We start from the raw sequence: 14,891 nt of genomic DNA on the forward strand, positions 1-14,891 counted from the left end.
AACTGCTCTTTTTAGCCCTAAAAATGCCAAGTATTGTAGTACACCTTACTCGTGTATGTTTTGCGCGCCTAATGGTGTATACGTTAGTACCCACTTACTAGTCAACATTTACTCTTTTGTACTGATTACAGTGTGTCACAAACTTTAAATGCTAATTTGAAGGCAGTGGTCAAATTGAGTCGACGTTTCTATCTTAGTAAACTCGTTTTCTTTTTGTTAGAAGAATCTAGACATGGCCTTGCCTGATTTCGGTTGGATCAGACTTAAATTAGGTCATTTCAAAAATCCCTGACCGAGTTTTTTTTTTTTTTTTCATCTTCACGGACCTTTCTCCCTCTTTGTATGCTTGAGCATTCGTCTGTTCTTTTCACCAATGCTTTAAATTATACATTCAAGCAGTATATCAAGATGATTTGCACATGGTTCCGTAAAGACATAGATTTGTTCTTTTTGTAATTTGATACTGTAAATAATTGCTTCAATAGCACGAATACAATCGTTTGCTTCATTGTAGCTATAGCCAAGTATGGGTAGAGTAGTGCAGTCTGGACCTTGTTGAGTATATTTCTGGATCCAGTTACGACTGGGCTTGATCTCTGATTAGAAAAGAATAATCAATATATATATATATATATATATATTATTTTGCTTAGCAGATACGTATCGTCTACTCATGTTTGACATTGGGTCGGATTATCTTACTTTTGTATTTATTCAATCATCATTTTATCTACTTTTCATTATTACCAGAAAGAAAGAAAAGGAGAAGGGGGGGGTATACAGACTATGTACAGTGTCATTAGATCCAAGATAAAATAGTGGACAATAAATTGCCTTTACTGTGAGGCATAGTAGATAATAAAGGTTCACAAGATCGTTTTAGACCAGCATTCGTCAACATGCTAATCATGGTATCCTTATTCAGCGTCTTTGATTTAGGATTTACAATGTACCTTAGGCCTCGAATCGCTTTACGACTGTTTGGATTTGCACCTCGGTCCAACAAGATTCGAACAATAGAGACATGACCATGCATCAATGCTTCTTCTAGTGGCATGCCTTCTTGTACGTTGGGTCCATGCTCACCTATACAGTCCAGCAAATAAAGCACAATGGCATCCAATCCACGCCGACATGCATGTCTAAGTGGCCAATCATTATCTGATCGTGGATGCACACCTGCTTGGATTAAATGTTGCACTGTTTCCAAATCATTATTGGTAATCGCATATTGAATACAAGCATTTTGATTTGCGTCTGCATATGCACCTGCGTCCAATAGCATCTTGACAATTGAAGAGAATCCCTTATAAGCAGCATTTTGAATAGCAGCATCATGATAGGCATGAACATCCACATCTAAAGACAGCAAGAAATGTACAAGATCATGATAGCCATAAAGACATGCATTCCGTAAATGCTTTTCATGGTTTACATGTATATTGCATCCATAGGTCTTGACTAAATGCTCTACTAACTCTACTCTGTTTTCTCGGCAGGCAATGGTCAGCACCATCTGTTCTCCATTGGTATGAACCATATTGACATGATATTTCTGTATCAGTAAATCTACTATTGGAATCGAACCCTTCAAGGCTGCTAAATGCAATAAATGTGACAAGATAGAAGGGTCTTGGGATGTTGCTTCAATTACCCATTCACATACTTGCCATTGGTTGGACTCACAGGCCTGTGTATATAACCAATAGTCACCATTGGCTGTGGGATCAACACCTTCCGACTGAAGCAGGTAATGAACTACTTGAAGTGTTACAATCTTTCTTTTCATGGCTGTTTCTCCCAAGACGGCTATAGGACCATATCGATACAATAAATAGCGAGCACGGGTTACAGGAAACTGGCTCAGTTGCCAGAAATAAGCACAGGTGGTAGCAAGTGCTGGATTTTGAGCATAAATAAATATCTGTGAAGCAAGTTCAACAGGTAAAGCTAATAAGCGAGAGTTGTTGGGCAATTTGGACAATAACATAGTCTTTATTTCATCAAAGACTTTAGAAGAGATCTTGCAATGGTAATCATACTTGTACATTATGAAATAACAAAAAAAAAAAAAAAAAAAGGTGTGTGTGACCATTTCATTTATTTCTCTTTGCTTTTTTTTTTTTTCATGATACTCTCTAGGAATTGTCTATTCTTTATTCCTGTCAACATTGGTAATGACTTGTTGTAACAAAGCAATCTCTCATGTGCTTTCTTGTTAGGTGTCTTGTTGATTACTGCCTTTGGACTTGTAAGCATAGATCTTATGCAGAACAATAAGACTCACTCAGATAGCTTAATAAACTCTCTGGCTTCTACGGTCTGATTGCTTTAGACTATAGTGATGCTATTGTTGTTTGTGTTCATGTGTATTCATTACTAGCTTTAGGTGCATTTGCTACTGGTCTTTATGGTATTTCCAAGGTAATGTACTCAACTTGTGACTTATACTAACAATAAGCATAGGAAAGATACAGTCTTATCCAATGGTATATCATGTTTTACTGGTTTGACTTTGTTGTAAGCACTATCACTACTGTCTATTTTGCAATACAATGGTTTGTCTATACAGACCACAGTTTAGCTGAATTAGAGAATGACCCCGAAGGCAAGAAACAACATGATGATTCATTTAAAGCAGAGAGTATTGTTAGCATTGTCTTGTTGTGTCTTTTTAGACTCATTCATGTGAGTATGGTGACACAAAAAGATTCTTGTGTATTTACTTAAAAATAGCTTTATTTTGCTTATGTGTTGACAAGCTATTATATCTCACTTGGTCAAGCTCAATATACCAAGTTACGTGCTGCAGTAGATGAAGAATTGAACCCTCCTGGATTCAATGAGGATGAAAATGATGAAAAAGATCAATAAACAAGAGTTTATTTACATGTGGTTTAAATGTCTAGAGGCAGAATGAATATCCATTATGTGTTTGGAGAAATTACCTTTTATAAATGCTCATCACACTTGCAACAAATGCTTCCAAGTGGAAAATGTCTTTTCTACCAATATGTAAACGATGTTCCTATTTCATAGTCAGTATACAAATACGTATAGCCTACACATACATGATAAGCTGCTTTTTCAATAATCTGTAACTTGACTTGTTCAGGCACTTGATTCAACAGATAAAATGACAATCGCTTCAGAATCACACTGGGTTGAATACACTTGACAATCAAATCATACAGTTGTGTTCTCACTTGAAGTAACTTGGCAGGGGATTGTTCAATAATGATCATGTGGGCAATCTTGGCAATTGCTTTTTCCCAATCTAAATCTTCAGGTCTTGTTAATGTAGACAGATCTGAGTGTCTGACGGCTGTACTTTCCAATGACAATAAAGCAGCACGCATGTTACGCTCAGCATGTTCAGCAATACCCTTAGCTAATGCAGTGGGCAATTGAACACCTTCCTTTTGTGCTACCTCTTGAAGAACACGTACAATCTCGTCTGTTTCTGGTCTACCTACACGCATCAACAAACAACGGGATCGAACAGGTGCAATAATTTTACTGAGACTGTTGCAGCAAAGAATAAGGCGCATAGAAGAAGTGTATTTTTCCATGGTACGACGAAGTGCCGCTTGAGCTTCTCGAGTCAGTTCGTCTGCCTGGTCAATTATGACCACTAATAACAATAAGTTCATGCTCTCTTTGTGTTCAGTCTATACCTTTAAATTGATGTTTTGCATTAGCATCAATTTGTTGTGTTTGTGCAATACTCTTGATGACATCTTGAACAATAACACGATCATACATGCCCAAATCACTATAGACAAGCATGAATAAGCTATGGCTAAGTCTTTATCTATTTTTACCTAGGATTCAATTCCAAATGAAAGTTGCTAGAGACCACAGTAAAGACCATTTTACGGTTGCTGGTAGTGACAAACTGACGTTGTTCAACTTTGAGCTACAACATACCATGAGTTATGCCTGTCAGACTACACTTTCTTTGTTACCTTATCTACTGAAGGACCATAGATCTCTCGAAGTGCGGCAGTGATACGTGTCTTTTTACCAGCACCAGGTGGTCCATAGAACAATAAATGAGGAAAGTTGTCTGAATGAGCCTTTTTAAAGAAAACAGGTTAATAAACGTGTGTTGAATAGAAAGACATACAAGCTTTTTTAAATGAGTCGAGAGATCCTTATGATATGAAAGTTGATCAAGTGCTTTTGGCTTATATTTATCTGCCCAGAGACTCATTTTTATTATTATAAAGAGAAACGCGAAAAAAGACGCGACCATAAAAAAAAACTAGAATTTTGAATTTACGCTTCAGATGGTAATTGAAACTCGATTTGACTTTCATAAAAGTAAATCAACTAAGACATGTTATTACTAGTGGTTGAATACGAAGGCTTACCTTGATGGGGTTATATTTCTTAATAATGCGTGTTGGAATATAAGTATTGACTTGTATACCAGGCCATTTGACTTCTGCAAAGAAGATATTGGGTTCTGTCTTGAATACATTCACAATGGCTTCGATATCCTTCCACATATAACCTAGAGGTGGTGCTGCTTTGATTTCGGACATTTTGACTTGATGGATCCATTGACTACGCTCTAAGCGGGCTGGACTAGGTGAATGAGTTCGCTTTTTGGTCGTATTATGCTTATTGTGTCGAAACGCGTCCATTGTATATGGTATAGTACTCCAATATGCATCTACTAACTCCTTTGAGTAACTAGTCATCGTAAGTATGATGATTTTGTTTATCTTGACTTACATGTTCGCCTCTCGTTCCCACGTATTACTTGAGCTGTCATAGTCTTTCCATTTTATTAAATAATCTATTTTTTTCTGACGACTTTTTTCTTAGACGCGTTTCTATCCAGATTCCCTTACTTACATCGTCTCTTAAAGACCTTCTGTGATCAACTATCGCTTCTACTTCATAGACTGCATCGTCAGCAGCAGGTGGAGGTGAAGTCGTTTTTGATTTTAAGGTCATGATGTCAAACAAAGAAAAAGAATGAAATTGGAGTCACATGCATAAAATTGTTCGTTTTACTCTTAGGGCACTAAATTATCATTCACTTTTCTTTTCAATCATGTATCCTACATTGACGTATTTTGGCAATAGTTCACAATGGTACTTGAAGAAAAAGACACAACAAGATAAATCACTTGAGATTGCATTACTAGAAGAAAGAATACAAGAAAAGAAGCAACTTAGTGTACAAGTAAATACAACAATCATGATACGAGGAGAACCTTATACACCTGCCAAGATGTATACTCAACAACATCAGCAGCAACAGCAACAGCAGCAACAACAATATGAGGAAGAAGAAGAAATGATAGAAGATCCTCGATCATTTAGATCAGGAGAAGAGAGTGAAGAACTCCATGAAGAACCATCATCATTTCATTACCAAGAAGAGAATGACGATGATTATATGATGATTGACCCATTTCAGTAATTTCTTTGCTTTGAGGAGCTACATGAAAACTACCTACACGATACTGATACTCGTATGAGTGTTGAAGACAACTTGAAAGGTTTCCAAGAGCTTAAAACAAACAAAATAAAGTGATCCAAATTAGGAAGAAATAGTCACAGATCAACGTCATCCATACTGTCGGCATCTAAACCTTCGAAAACATCAGTAGCCGTTGTTATAATTTTTTTCTTCTCTTTGTTATTGCTTATATTACCACCATGTCAGCCCCAGCTTCAGCAGCCCATCGTTTACACGTTCAATCTCTTTATAAGCGTTCTTTAAAGCTCTCGCTTGATTGGTACATTCAACGTGATCTTTGGCGCCAAAAGGCTTTGCAAATCAGAGCTCAATTTGACCAAAACAAGCATGTCGCTAACCCTAAAGAAATTCAAGCTCTTGTTCAAAAGGCCGAGAATGAACTCAAGGAATGGGCTCATCCTGATCCTTATAAATGTAACTTTTTTTTTCTCTTTATTTATGTACATACTAACCTTATACCTAATAGTGCCTATGGGTCCTGAAGGTACTAAATGGGAACGTAACCTTCCTCCTATTGTTGTAAGTGTATAGAATCATGTCAGACAAGAATGATGACTTATGTGCTTTATAGAACGACGCTGCCGCTCATCATCACTAAATGCAACATGTTTTTGTTTAATAAACCCGTATTACCAAAAAGAACATTGATTCGAATCACATATAACAAAAGGAATGCTAAAGAGGAGTTCATACAAGTAGAAAAGAGAGAAAAGGGTTGCCATTAGATGAAAGCAGTCCTAATCTATGGTATTTTAAAGCAACTTGAGGATACACCATTTGCATTCTTTTTCTTTTTTTTCTGTTTTTTTTCTGTTTTTTTTTCATGGCTTTTGCTTCTTCTCGTCTAAATAACGTCAAAGAACACTTGAAGGTAGATTGACATAAGCCTAGTTCAAGAAATATTCATGCATGTTAGCCCACCATGTCTACACATAAAAGTCCTATTACCTGTCATGTCTTGATTGCTTCCACAGGTACTCCAGGCGAACATATTGATGTCAAAATAGAAAAACTTGATCCTCAAGGATTTACTGTGCTCTCTACAGCGTAACTATAGCATGTAGATACATGACAGAGTTGCTTATGTTTTGTTAGTCAAACCAATCATGATGGTCGTTGCCCTACTTTATTGCCTGAAGGATACAAGGCAGAAAAGGGAATTTATCGCGTTACTTTTGAGACACAAGCCTACTTTTCAAAGCACAATCAAGCCTGTTTTTATCCTTATGTTCAGGTAAGCTTTGTTCAAGTCATTCCTTTTATTGACATGTACAGATTGTATTTGAATTGGCAAATCCTGAACAACATTATCATATTCCTTTATTGATTAGTCCTTATTCTTACACTACGTATCGTGGAAGTTAAATATACATAAAAGGGTATATTTATGTGTAACCGAGAAATGTGATTTAATAGTAATAAAAAAAAAAAGATTAACTGGAAACGTAAAATGATTATTTACAACAAGAGGAAAGGGGGAATCAATGTGTTTCTTCTAAGCAACAACAGCAATGATGCGGTTTCTAAAGACTTGCCATTTCGTCAAAGGCTTTCCGTTTTCATCTAAATTGTCATTTTCACGAATATCCATCACAGAAGCATGGAAAGTACCACTTTCAAAGTCCATGTCAATGTTCTTCACAAAAGGAGGACGGAACCAAGCTCGGTGACCTACATAGAGCAAGATACCCAAGATCAAACCGATGTAACTACCAAAGAAACCAGAAGGTGTCACAGGTGGAATAAAAACAGAATAGCCTTGACCAAACACAACAATCGTACAGATCACAATCACGAAAATATCGGCGTAAGGGAAAAGAGGAGCCACGTAGGGAAGAGCCGTCAAGGAACGACCTTGTGCAAGGTAGCCTTGACGGAAACGAATGTGGGTGATAGAGATAGCAATCCAAGTAATCAGACCAGCCAAGGCAGTCAAGTCTTGTAGCCAAGTGAACACAATACCAGAACCAATAAAGGAAGTCAAGAAAGCAATACAGCCGATAAGACAAGTAGCCAACACAGACCAAATAGGAATACCCCATCGATTCACACGTTTCACAAAGCGAGGAGCATAGCCATCGTCGGCCAAAGCCAAAAGGGTACGCGAGGAAGAGTAGACACCTGAGTTACCAGCAGAAATCATGGTGATCAAGATAATGGCGTTCATAAAGTCAGCAGCCCAAGGAGCGCCTGCTTTTTGGAACACAAGTGTAAAGGGAGAGACAGCAACATCACTAGAACCGTGCAAGAGGTCAGGATCTGTGTAAGGAATCACAAGAGCAATTACAAGGATAGAAAGGAAGTAGAACAAGACAATACGGAAAAAGATTTGCTTCACAGCAAGAGGAACTGTCTTGTGAGGGTTAGCAGATTCACCAGCAGTGATACCAAAGAGTTCAACACCGTTAAAAGCAAAGGCAGCTGAAAGGAAGACGTTAAAGACACCCAAGAATCCAAAGGGGAAAGCACCACCTTCTAAATGGAAGTTACTGACACCATAGTAAGTACCGCCTAGACCTGTATCGACACAGAGACCAACGATAATAAAGACAATGACAACCAAGACCTTGATAAGCGAGATCCAATATTCAACTTCACCATAACCTTTGACAGAGACAACGTTGATCAAGACGAGAATCACAAGACAGACAATACTCCAGACGACTGTGTTGACATTCTTGACCCAATATTCCATGATCATACCGACACCTGTCAATTCAAGAGCAACACCGATGGCCCAATTAGCCCAGTAGATCCAGCCAACCATAAAGCCAAGAGAGGGATCAGCAAAACGAGTAGCAAAATGAGAAAAGGAACCAGCCACAGGAATATAGGCAGCCATTTCACCTAAACCCATCATGACACAGTATACGATCAGACCACTGATACCGTAGGCTACAAGTGCACCACCAGGACCACCACTTGAAATGGCAGAACCTGAAGACATGAATAGACCAGTACCAATCGTGCCACCCAAAGCAATCATTTGAATATGACGGGCCTTGAGGTTACGCTGTAACGTATGGCTCTTGGTAGTTTCTTCAAATTCGACCGAGGCAAAGCTTTCAGCACTTTCAACTATGGTTTGATCACCCACTTGGGTTTTTTCTATAGGATCTGTCATGATGCTGAAATAAGTGTTATAATTGATATTTAAAAGATGATTTGATTCGTGGCCAAAGACCCGGATTTTTTTTTTTTTTTTTAAAAAAAAGAGAGAGATAAAAAGAAAAAAAGAGGGATCAAGGAACAAGCTAATAAACAATCAAATACTCTTTTTTTATATCCAAGAAAAAAAGGTTGACATTTCAATTCCCGAGATTCTAACTACATACGCATATTTAAAAAATAAAGAAGAGAGACTATAAGAAAGGACATAAAAAAGAAGATCATTTTATAACAAACAAAAGGAAAGCTTTGTATTACTTTGCTACATAATTCTTGATCTAATCTTCATTGTAAAATAAAGTTTTTGTTTTTTTTTTAATTTTATAAAGATTTTTACATCAACAAGATGGGTTGGTTGTGAAATAAGATTGGATGACACTGTATAAGACAAAGTCTTATTGGTAAACTACTCAAGAATATTGTGTCAGTCTGATTCTTTTTTATTGGTTAGATCGATATGAATCATCCAAAGTAAAATTCTTTAAAAGAGCGAAGTTGGGTTTACTATCCTCGGTATTGTCTTGTCTGTGCTCCAATGCAGCTCATTACTGCTTTAAACCAAGACATGTTACACTCAAATGAAGGATTCCAAATGCATTACCAAAAATGAGATACTTGTTATCTGATAAAAAAAAAAAAAACTTCCCTCACTTTTTTTTTAAAAGTTGATAGGATACGCTTGTTAGTAGAGTTCATTAAAAATAAAAAGAGACCCTTATTTAAATCATGACATAAAGGTTGAATGTCCGATAGTAAAAGCTTTGAATTATGGGTATTACGTTTGCCAATCAAACGCTGAGATTGAATTACCAAATTCATTTTTAAAGTGGGACAAATAAAAAAAAAGAAAGGATAGCATTTTACTTGAGTCAGCTCCATTGATTAGAGAAAGCCAATTCCCCCCCCCCTTAGAAAATGAAAGTTGCACTGTTTACATACCTTTCTATTTAACCTTTATAAATTCCAATCAATTGAATTGATCATATGAATAGATAGATAGATGTCTATGTGCAACACAAACTATCAAGATTTTAATTCTTTGTTAATAACAGTTGCAGTGATATTTTTAGACTCAGTTATTATTTTTTTATTTTTTTGTAGACTTCTATGATGGCCGGAACAAACCATTTCTCAACTACACAGACTTATGGTTATTGACTATTGAATTATTAAAGCACATACTTCTTTTTTTTTTATTGTTGTGATTTAGATAGTTCATTTGCTTTGAACAGCCACCATCCAATCCATGCATGAGGGTACAACATCCAATCAACAACATTTGATTGGCTGTCGAGTTTAAATGCAACGTCATGCAGTTCTTTTCTTTCTTTCTTTTTTCCCTTTTATTTATTTCTCCATCATGACTAAAACGACTCATCTTACTTTACCAAACGAAAAGACAGAAGCAAAGCGATGGCTTGTTATAGGAGCATATCAAGCAGGAGCCAATGACAAGAAAATAGCTCGTCTTTGTGGATTAAATCAATCAGCTGTTCGTCGTATCATTTTGAATTTCAAAAAAACAGGCTCACCAAGCATACCAAGAGGATTGTCTGCCAGAGGTAAGTCATCTCTGTATTGAATCTCACTAACATCAGACTAGATAAATCAAAACCATTTATTGAATATGATGAACAAGGTCATATCATTGATAGTGAAGAAGAAGAAGAAGAAGTTCAAGTAAGATAGATACTATCGTATGCATCCACTGATACAGTTTGATTAGCAAAGTGAATTAAGTAAAAAGATCAGAGCAAGAAGACCTTCTGCTAAAGATTTAATTGCTTATGTATTAAACAAGGCACAGCAGAAACAGGCAAGTAAGGCCTATACACCATGGATCACTCATGTATAACAGACTACGTTTGTGAAACAAGAAGAAGAAGAAATAGTAGTAGAGGAACATACCAATAAATGGCGTCCACCTACCCCTCCACGTGACCCAACCCACCCCCCTCAAGCAACCAATCTAAATCACCACAGACGATCCATTCTTTCCCCTCCATTAAGTGAACCCTCCATTTCCCCTAAACCTAAATATGATACCATGATTCGTGGTTATGAAACATGGACAATGGAGGATGATAAGATATTAATGGCGCATGTATTGACTCGTCTTAGTGGTGGTCGATGGCAAGAAGTTTCTACTAAATTACGTAGTAAACATAGTCCTGAATTATGTGAAAAACGATGGGAAGTCTTGCGTGATTTACTTGTACGTGGTGCAGATAAATCAGGCACAAGAGGGTGGTAAAAAGTAATAAAATAAAACAGTTTATTGCATCAATTGCTTTACATGATTCACAAAGAAAGGAACAATCGCGGGTATCAATTCTAAATAGGGTCTTTCAATACCTTGATGAGATACATGACTACCACTGCTTCTACTACTTCTTCTGCTGATATCAAATTCAGATGAACCATCGTCACTGTCAAACACAAGTTCATCTAAATCTGTCGTCTTTGTCAGTTCTTCTTGTTCAACATCAGCCATCAGTCTCTTCTTTTGTCTTTCGATACGATACATCTTTTGTTGATAACGATAGTCACAAATAGCTTCAATCTCTTGATGAAGCAGGTTCAAGTCCTGTTGGGATTGAATACCTGCTTGTTGAATGCAGTCTTGTAAGTCGAGTTGACCAGGTAAACCTCGATCGACAAAAGTAAAGAGTGCGTCCAAATAGTGAATGAGATCATCAAACACACGTGAGGCTTCTTGACGATGGACATGATGAACAAATTCATAAAAGTGATGTTCATGTCTCTGAACAAGATCAATGAAGGGTTGAATAGAATCAGAGACAGCCTGCTTCTCTTCATAGTGTTCAACCACTTTGATGAGATCATCAATGAAGCAAGCAACATGGCGTATGGTTGTACTGATATCAGCAGCCTTATAGACTTGAGCCAAGGGTTGATAAAACACAGCAATGAATTCTTTCAGCAATTCACCTGTGACACCTTGAAAGACCAAGTTCATCATACGCTCTTGTTCGTACTGTTGTGCATATAATTCCCAAAGACGTACCATGCATTTCTTGGTGTCTTTGGTGAAAGTGGTCTGTGCTTCAGAAGAAGAAAGTATAGGTGGAATAGCATCATTGGCCAAGATAGCCATCACGGCTGTTAGACCATCTTCTGGGAAATCAGTGTCTGGAGGCAAAGGTGTTCTGACTGCCTGGAACAGTTTTTTACAAATCTGTTCATCACCTATGCTGGTCTCTAATGTGTGAATCTCTTTTTCAGCTGACTTGTGCTCTTCACTCATGTTTGAAATCAGGATTCTAGTCTAAAGTATCAATATTACTCATCCACCTTCTTTTACTCTCTACCTTTGAAATAGACTTTTTCCGCCAAAAGGTTGTGCCAAAAACAAGTCAAGAATACTCTTGACAATCAACATTGGATTCGAGAAACGAAGAATAAACCCAAGTGTCTTGTAAGGCATTAAACCATGCGTACGACGTAAACTATTGAAATGTTCGGTGGCTGTATCTAATGCAACAAACTGACGATGAAGTGCAAATGCAAAACTAAATAAGCACATATCAATGTAAACCATCATCATCAGCATAAGGCACTTACTTGATTCGACCCCACTCAAATGTCTTTTTCAGATTGTCAGGTAAATCATGTACAGAAGGGGTTTTCTTGATGATTTCAAAGATCTCAATCAGCCCACCTGGTTTAATGATCTGCTGCTTCAGTTCTTCTAATGTCTTGTTTAATTCAAACACACGTCTGTCTAATTCCTTCTTGAATTCAGCTTGTTCTAAAGATCTTTTTTGATCTGCTTCTTCTCGTTGGATTGTATCTTGTTCTTCTTGAGGTGTAAGTACAACAGGATTCTCTGTAAGGAATTGTTGAAGGACATGGCTCTTTTGTATCTGAATCTGTTGTTTAGTGGGTTGCTCTCCTTGTTGACCTGTCAAACTGAACAGAAACGATCGGAGTAACAATCGGTCATGATCTCGATAGCCGTCCTCTTCTGAATCCAGTGTTGATTTTGAAGGTACAGGAGGGATATCCATCTGCTTGAAATAGCGTTTGAGTTCTTGTCTCATTCTACGGAATTCGCCGTGTCTTCTGGCAACATACACAGGTGCTTGATGTGGAAACCGAGTCTCAATCAGGAATTCAGGATGGGCAACATGTCGGAGTGTCTTTTTTTGATGTGCTTGTCGGACAGTCACGATATTCACCTGAAACGTTTGTTTGTCTTTATCAGGTGTATCTGGACCAGGATCGATACGAATGCTTTCTTCTTCACCCTGTACTGTCTTGATACAAGCACAGTAAGCAAACACTAATGATTTCTGAATTTTGTATTGAATTTTCTTTCGATGCATAGCGCTGTCTGACTTGGAGGGAGCATAATGATGGTGGAGATGGACTTTGTTGAATTCTTCTAAAAGCAATTTACATTTAGGCCAGAATTGATCATCGCATGTATGCTGTAAAAGTGGGAATTGGATCACTACATGATCAAACACATAGCGTAAAAATATGAGTTCTGATGTTTGTAGGCTGGATAACAGATCAGAATGATTCAACAATTCAATCTCTTTTTGTAATTGTTGCGTAATCAATTCTCGTTTAAAATAATGTAATGTTTTAGGTGTAAAGTTCATAAAGAAAAAGAAAAAGAAAGAAAGAAAGAAAGAAATTTATAGCCATGCCTTTTATTCAGGACATTGATAATGACGTACAGTAATAAACCCCCCTTACTCACTTTTTCATCACTGTTATCGAATACCCAATGAAATCATTTTTCCTTTTATCCTTTTTCTTTTGATTTTTATAGATGCCAAAAATCGTTTCTTCTTCTATTGTGTCTTCTTCTGATCATCCTGCTCAGAAAGAACAAGAACAACCTACTCATCTTCATGTGTATTATTGTCTATGTTCTGAATTCTTACTGGTGATTGATGCTGATCTTCGACAATTAGCGAGAAGAAGAACAGACAATGCGATTATTGTGTCCAACACGAAAAGAACCTATAAACTAACAGCAGAAGCAGAGGATTGCGTCTTACTCAAGAGAAAAGAAGGCTACGAGAAACAATACAGATACCATTGTCCACGTAAGTTGTTGTGATTGACACGATAGATTGAGTATCATCATGTAGGTTGTCATTTGACCATTGCATATGAAATGAACGAACATCGCAAAAGTGGTGAATTTACCTACATTCTAGACGGTGCATTAACAGAAACACAAGGAAGAGCACCACCGAATGCTATTATTGATGTCTTTACACCTTTGACTGTACAACCCTAATAATAAACCCTTTTTTTTTTTTTTTTTTTTTTTTTTTTTTTTTTTATTCCATAAATTCAATGGAAGGAAATGCATTTTGACTAAAACTTTTGACCATTTGTTCTAGTGCACGATGATCCTGAGGACAATGTTTAGCAAACAACTCAATGGCTTTTGCTTGGTATTCAATGCGATGATGGAATTGTTCCATCTCTAACTTTTGACGTTTTAGACTGACTGGATCTAACATAACATCATCAGAAGAGGAGGGTATGCATATGCGGTTTCTTCTTTTTAAGCTAGCATTTTTTTGTCTTTTACGTTGTTTAGTAGACGGTATCACTTGTAATTCATTCACTTGTTGTTCTATACAAGGTGATATGTCTCCTTCTTCTTCTTCTTCTTCAACTTCTACTTGTTCTTCATGTAATAAATCTTCATTGTCTTCAAGGTAAGGTCGTAATACAAAGAAAAAAGGAAATCTGGATTTAATAGCAGCTAATAATCAAAAATCAATATCAATACACCAACCCCTTGATCATTCTATACCTTCAAATTTATCTTTGCCATTAGGATAATGAGGTATGCCTCTACTATCAAGATGCATCACTTCAGGCGCATCTCCTTTAGAGGATTGAATCAGTTGTTTAGTAGCCTCATATTTCTTCAAGAGTTGAGTAATAGCATTTCGAATGTCTCTTGTTGTTCTTCGATGAAGTGCTTTTTGTCGATGGAATTCTCTAAGAACAGTACGCAACATGGGTTCTTTTTTACCATCACCTTTTCCTTTACCTAACCATTCATTCAATAATTCACCTTGATTAGCAAGGATGATTTCTACAAGACGTTCATTTGAAGTCTTATGGTCTTCAACAAGGTCAGCATCACAGTCCCAATGTACCATATGAATAAGATAATAAAGAAACAAAAAAAAAAAACGCGTTTACGCCCCCCCTCCCCCTC

The 14,891-nt window shown here is 37.0% G+C and overlaps 11 protein-coding genes across 11 annotated transcripts; 5 read left to right on the plus strand and 6 right to left on the minus strand.

Annotated features, from left to right (window-relative positions):
- Positions 1 to 880: 880 nt before the first annotated feature.
- On the minus strand, positions 881 to 1,603 carry B0P05DRAFT_453979 (ankyrin repeat-containing domain protein; the record flags this gene model as incomplete). The annotated part of the gene is made up of 1 exon (XM_051573916.1): positions 881 to 1,603. A coding segment is annotated over one exon (723 nt), but the record flags the coding sequence as incomplete, so codon positions are not given.
- An 893-nt stretch (positions 1,604 to 2,496) lies between these two features.
- B0P05DRAFT_472320 (uncharacterized protein) lies at positions 2,497 to 2,874 on the plus strand (the record flags this gene model as incomplete). The annotated part of the gene is made up of 2 exons (XM_051574671.1): positions 2,497 to 2,688; positions 2,737 to 2,874. 2 exons carry the CDS (start codon positions 2,497 to 2,499, stop codon positions 2,872 to 2,874), a joined length of 330 nt encoding a protein of 109 aa, XP_051433873.1.
- Positions 2,875 to 2,944: 70 nt separating this feature from the next.
- Positions 2,945 to 4,216, minus strand: B0P05DRAFT_588131 (DNA clamp loader; the record flags this gene model as incomplete). Its single annotated transcript, XM_051582639.1, has 6 exons — positions 2,945 to 3,028; positions 3,072 to 3,634; positions 3,678 to 3,775; positions 3,825 to 3,919; positions 3,969 to 4,079; positions 4,130 to 4,216. 6 exons carry the CDS (start codon positions 4,214 to 4,216, stop codon positions 2,945 to 2,947), a joined length of 1,038 nt encoding a protein of 345 aa, XP_051433874.1.
- Positions 4,217 to 4,239: 23 nt separating this feature from the next.
- B0P05DRAFT_546018 (uncharacterized protein) lies at positions 4,240 to 5,278 on the minus strand. Its single transcript, XM_051578716.1, has 4 exons — positions 4,867 to 5,278; positions 4,744 to 4,817; positions 4,377 to 4,701; positions 4,240 to 4,335 (listed from the first exon to the last, which is right to left on the minus strand). The coding sequence occupies exons 1-4, from the start codon at positions 4,966 to 4,968 to the stop codon at positions 4,282 to 4,284; spliced, it is 555 nt and encodes a 184-aa protein (XP_051433875.1). The 5' UTR covers positions 4,969 to 5,278; the 3' UTR covers positions 4,240 to 4,281.
- B0P05DRAFT_546023 (uncharacterized protein) lies at positions 5,257 to 6,275 on the plus strand. The gene is made up of 3 exons (XM_051578717.1): positions 5,257 to 5,914; positions 5,967 to 6,019; positions 6,072 to 6,275. Exons 1-3 carry the CDS (start codon positions 5,680 to 5,682, stop codon positions 6,096 to 6,098), a joined length of 315 nt encoding a protein of 104 aa, XP_051433876.1. The 5' UTR covers positions 5,257 to 5,679; the 3' UTR covers positions 6,099 to 6,275.
- Positions 6,276 to 6,422: 147 nt separating this feature from the next.
- On the plus strand, positions 6,423 to 6,865 carry B0P05DRAFT_472186 (hydroxyisourate hydrolase; the record flags this gene model as incomplete). The annotated part of the gene is made up of 3 exons (XM_051574660.1): positions 6,423 to 6,547; positions 6,596 to 6,734; positions 6,776 to 6,865. 3 exons carry the CDS (start codon positions 6,423 to 6,425, stop codon positions 6,863 to 6,865), a joined length of 354 nt encoding a protein of 117 aa, XP_051433877.1.
- Positions 6,744 to 8,828, minus strand: B0P05DRAFT_140490 (amino acid permease/ SLC12A domain-containing protein). The gene has a single exon (XM_051573055.1). The coding sequence runs from the start codon at positions 8,622 to 8,624 to the stop codon at positions 6,996 to 6,998; it is 1,629 nt and encodes a 542-aa protein (XP_051433878.1). The 5' UTR covers positions 8,625 to 8,828; the 3' UTR covers positions 6,744 to 6,995.
- A 1,168-nt stretch (positions 8,829 to 9,996) lies between these two features.
- B0P05DRAFT_546032 (uncharacterized protein) lies at positions 9,997 to 10,941 on the plus strand. The gene is made up of 4 exons (XM_051578718.1): positions 9,997 to 10,230; positions 10,272 to 10,348; positions 10,395 to 10,484; positions 10,527 to 10,941. The coding sequence occupies exons 1-4, from the start codon at positions 10,029 to 10,031 to the stop codon at positions 10,920 to 10,922; spliced, it is 765 nt and encodes a 254-aa protein (XP_051433879.1). The 5' UTR covers positions 9,997 to 10,028; the 3' UTR covers positions 10,923 to 10,941.
- On the minus strand, positions 10,942 to 13,392 carry B0P05DRAFT_492958 (uncharacterized protein; the record flags this gene model as incomplete). Its single annotated transcript, XM_051575349.1, has 3 exons — positions 12,254 to 13,392; positions 12,001 to 12,201; positions 10,942 to 11,952 (listed from the first exon to the last, which is right to left on the minus strand). Exons 1-3 carry the CDS (start codon positions 13,297 to 13,299, stop codon positions 10,944 to 10,946), a joined length of 2,256 nt encoding a protein of 751 aa, XP_051433880.1. The 5' UTR covers positions 13,300 to 13,392.
- Positions 13,311 to 13,982, plus strand: B0P05DRAFT_546037 (uncharacterized protein). The gene is made up of 2 exons (XM_051578719.1): positions 13,311 to 13,752; positions 13,798 to 13,982. Exons 1-2 carry the CDS (start codon positions 13,473 to 13,475, stop codon positions 13,947 to 13,949), a joined length of 432 nt encoding a protein of 143 aa, XP_051433881.1. The 5' UTR covers positions 13,311 to 13,472; the 3' UTR covers positions 13,950 to 13,982.
- A 4-nt stretch (positions 13,983 to 13,986) lies between these two features.
- Positions 13,987 to 14,850, minus strand: B0P05DRAFT_597563 (uncharacterized protein). The gene is made up of 2 exons (XM_051583157.1): positions 14,478 to 14,850; positions 13,987 to 14,426 (listed from the first exon to the last, which is right to left on the minus strand). The coding sequence occupies exons 1-2, from the start codon at positions 14,830 to 14,832 to the stop codon at positions 13,993 to 13,995; spliced, it is 789 nt and encodes a 262-aa protein (XP_051433882.1). The 5' UTR covers positions 14,833 to 14,850; the 3' UTR covers positions 13,987 to 13,992.
- Between the last annotated feature and the right edge of the window lie 41 nt (positions 14,851 to 14,891).

Source organism: Gilbertella persicaria (genome assembly GCF_025201335.1).
Source record: "Gilbertella persicaria strain CBS 190.32 chromosome Unknown B0P05scaffold_25, whole genome shotgun sequence".
NCBI lineage: Eukaryota > Fungi > Mucoromycota > Mucoromycetes > Mucorales > Choanephoraceae > Gilbertella > Gilbertella persicaria.

Bases quoted from the DNA above. Each gene is read 5' to 3' on its own strand.
- B0P05DRAFT_546018 (XM_051578716.1), bottom strand. From the start codon at position 4,968: ATGACCTTAAAATCAAAAACGACTTCACCTCCACCTGCTGCTGACGAT. The intron at 4,818-4,866 runs GTAAGTAAGGGA...AAAAGTCGTCAG, and splicing joins GAAGGTCTTTAAGAGACGAT to AAAAAAATAGATTATTTAAT. The intron at 4,336-4,376 runs GTAAGCCTTCGT...AACATGTCTTAG, and splicing joins AGAAATATAACCCCATCAAG to TTGATTTACTTTTATGAAAG.
- B0P05DRAFT_546023 (XM_051578717.1), top strand. From the start codon at position 5,680: ATGTCAGCCCCAGCTTCAGCAGCCCATCGTTTACACGTTCAATCTCTT. The intron at 5,915-5,966 runs GTAACTTTTTTT...TATACCTAATAG, and splicing joins TCATCCTGATCCTTATAAAT to TGCCTATGGGTCCTGAAGGT. The intron at 6,020-6,071 runs GTAAGTGTATAG...TGTGCTTTATAG, and splicing joins GTAACCTTCCTCCTATTGTT to AACGACGCTGCCGCTCATCA.
- B0P05DRAFT_140490 (XM_051573055.1), bottom strand. From the start codon at position 8,624: ATGACAGATCCTATAGAAAAAACCCAAGTGGGTGATCAAACCATAGTT.
- B0P05DRAFT_546032 (XM_051578718.1), top strand. From the start codon at position 10,029: ATGACTAAAACGACTCATCTTACTTTACCAAACGAAAAGACAGAAGCA. The intron at 10,231-10,271 runs GTAAGTCATCTC...ACATCAGACTAG, and splicing joins AAGAGGATTGTCTGCCAGAG to ATAAATCAAAACCATTTATT. The intron at 10,485-10,526 runs GCAAGTAAGGCC...CATGTATAACAG, and splicing joins ACAAGGCACAGCAGAAACAG to ACTACGTTTGTGAAACAAGA.
- B0P05DRAFT_546037 (XM_051578719.1), top strand. From the start codon at position 13,473: ATGCCAAAAATCGTTTCTTCTTCTATTGTGTCTTCTTCTGATCATCCT. The intron at 13,753-13,797 runs GTAAGTTGTTGT...ATCATCATGTAG, and splicing joins ATACAGATACCATTGTCCAC to GTTGTCATTTGACCATTGCA.
- B0P05DRAFT_597563 (XM_051583157.1), bottom strand. From the start codon at position 14,832: ATGGTACATTGGGACTGTGATGCTGACCTTGTTGAAGACCATAAGACT. The intron at 14,427-14,477 runs GTATAGAATGAT...TTTGATTATTAG, and splicing joins TGGCAAAGATAAATTTGAAG to CTGCTATTAAATCCAGATTT.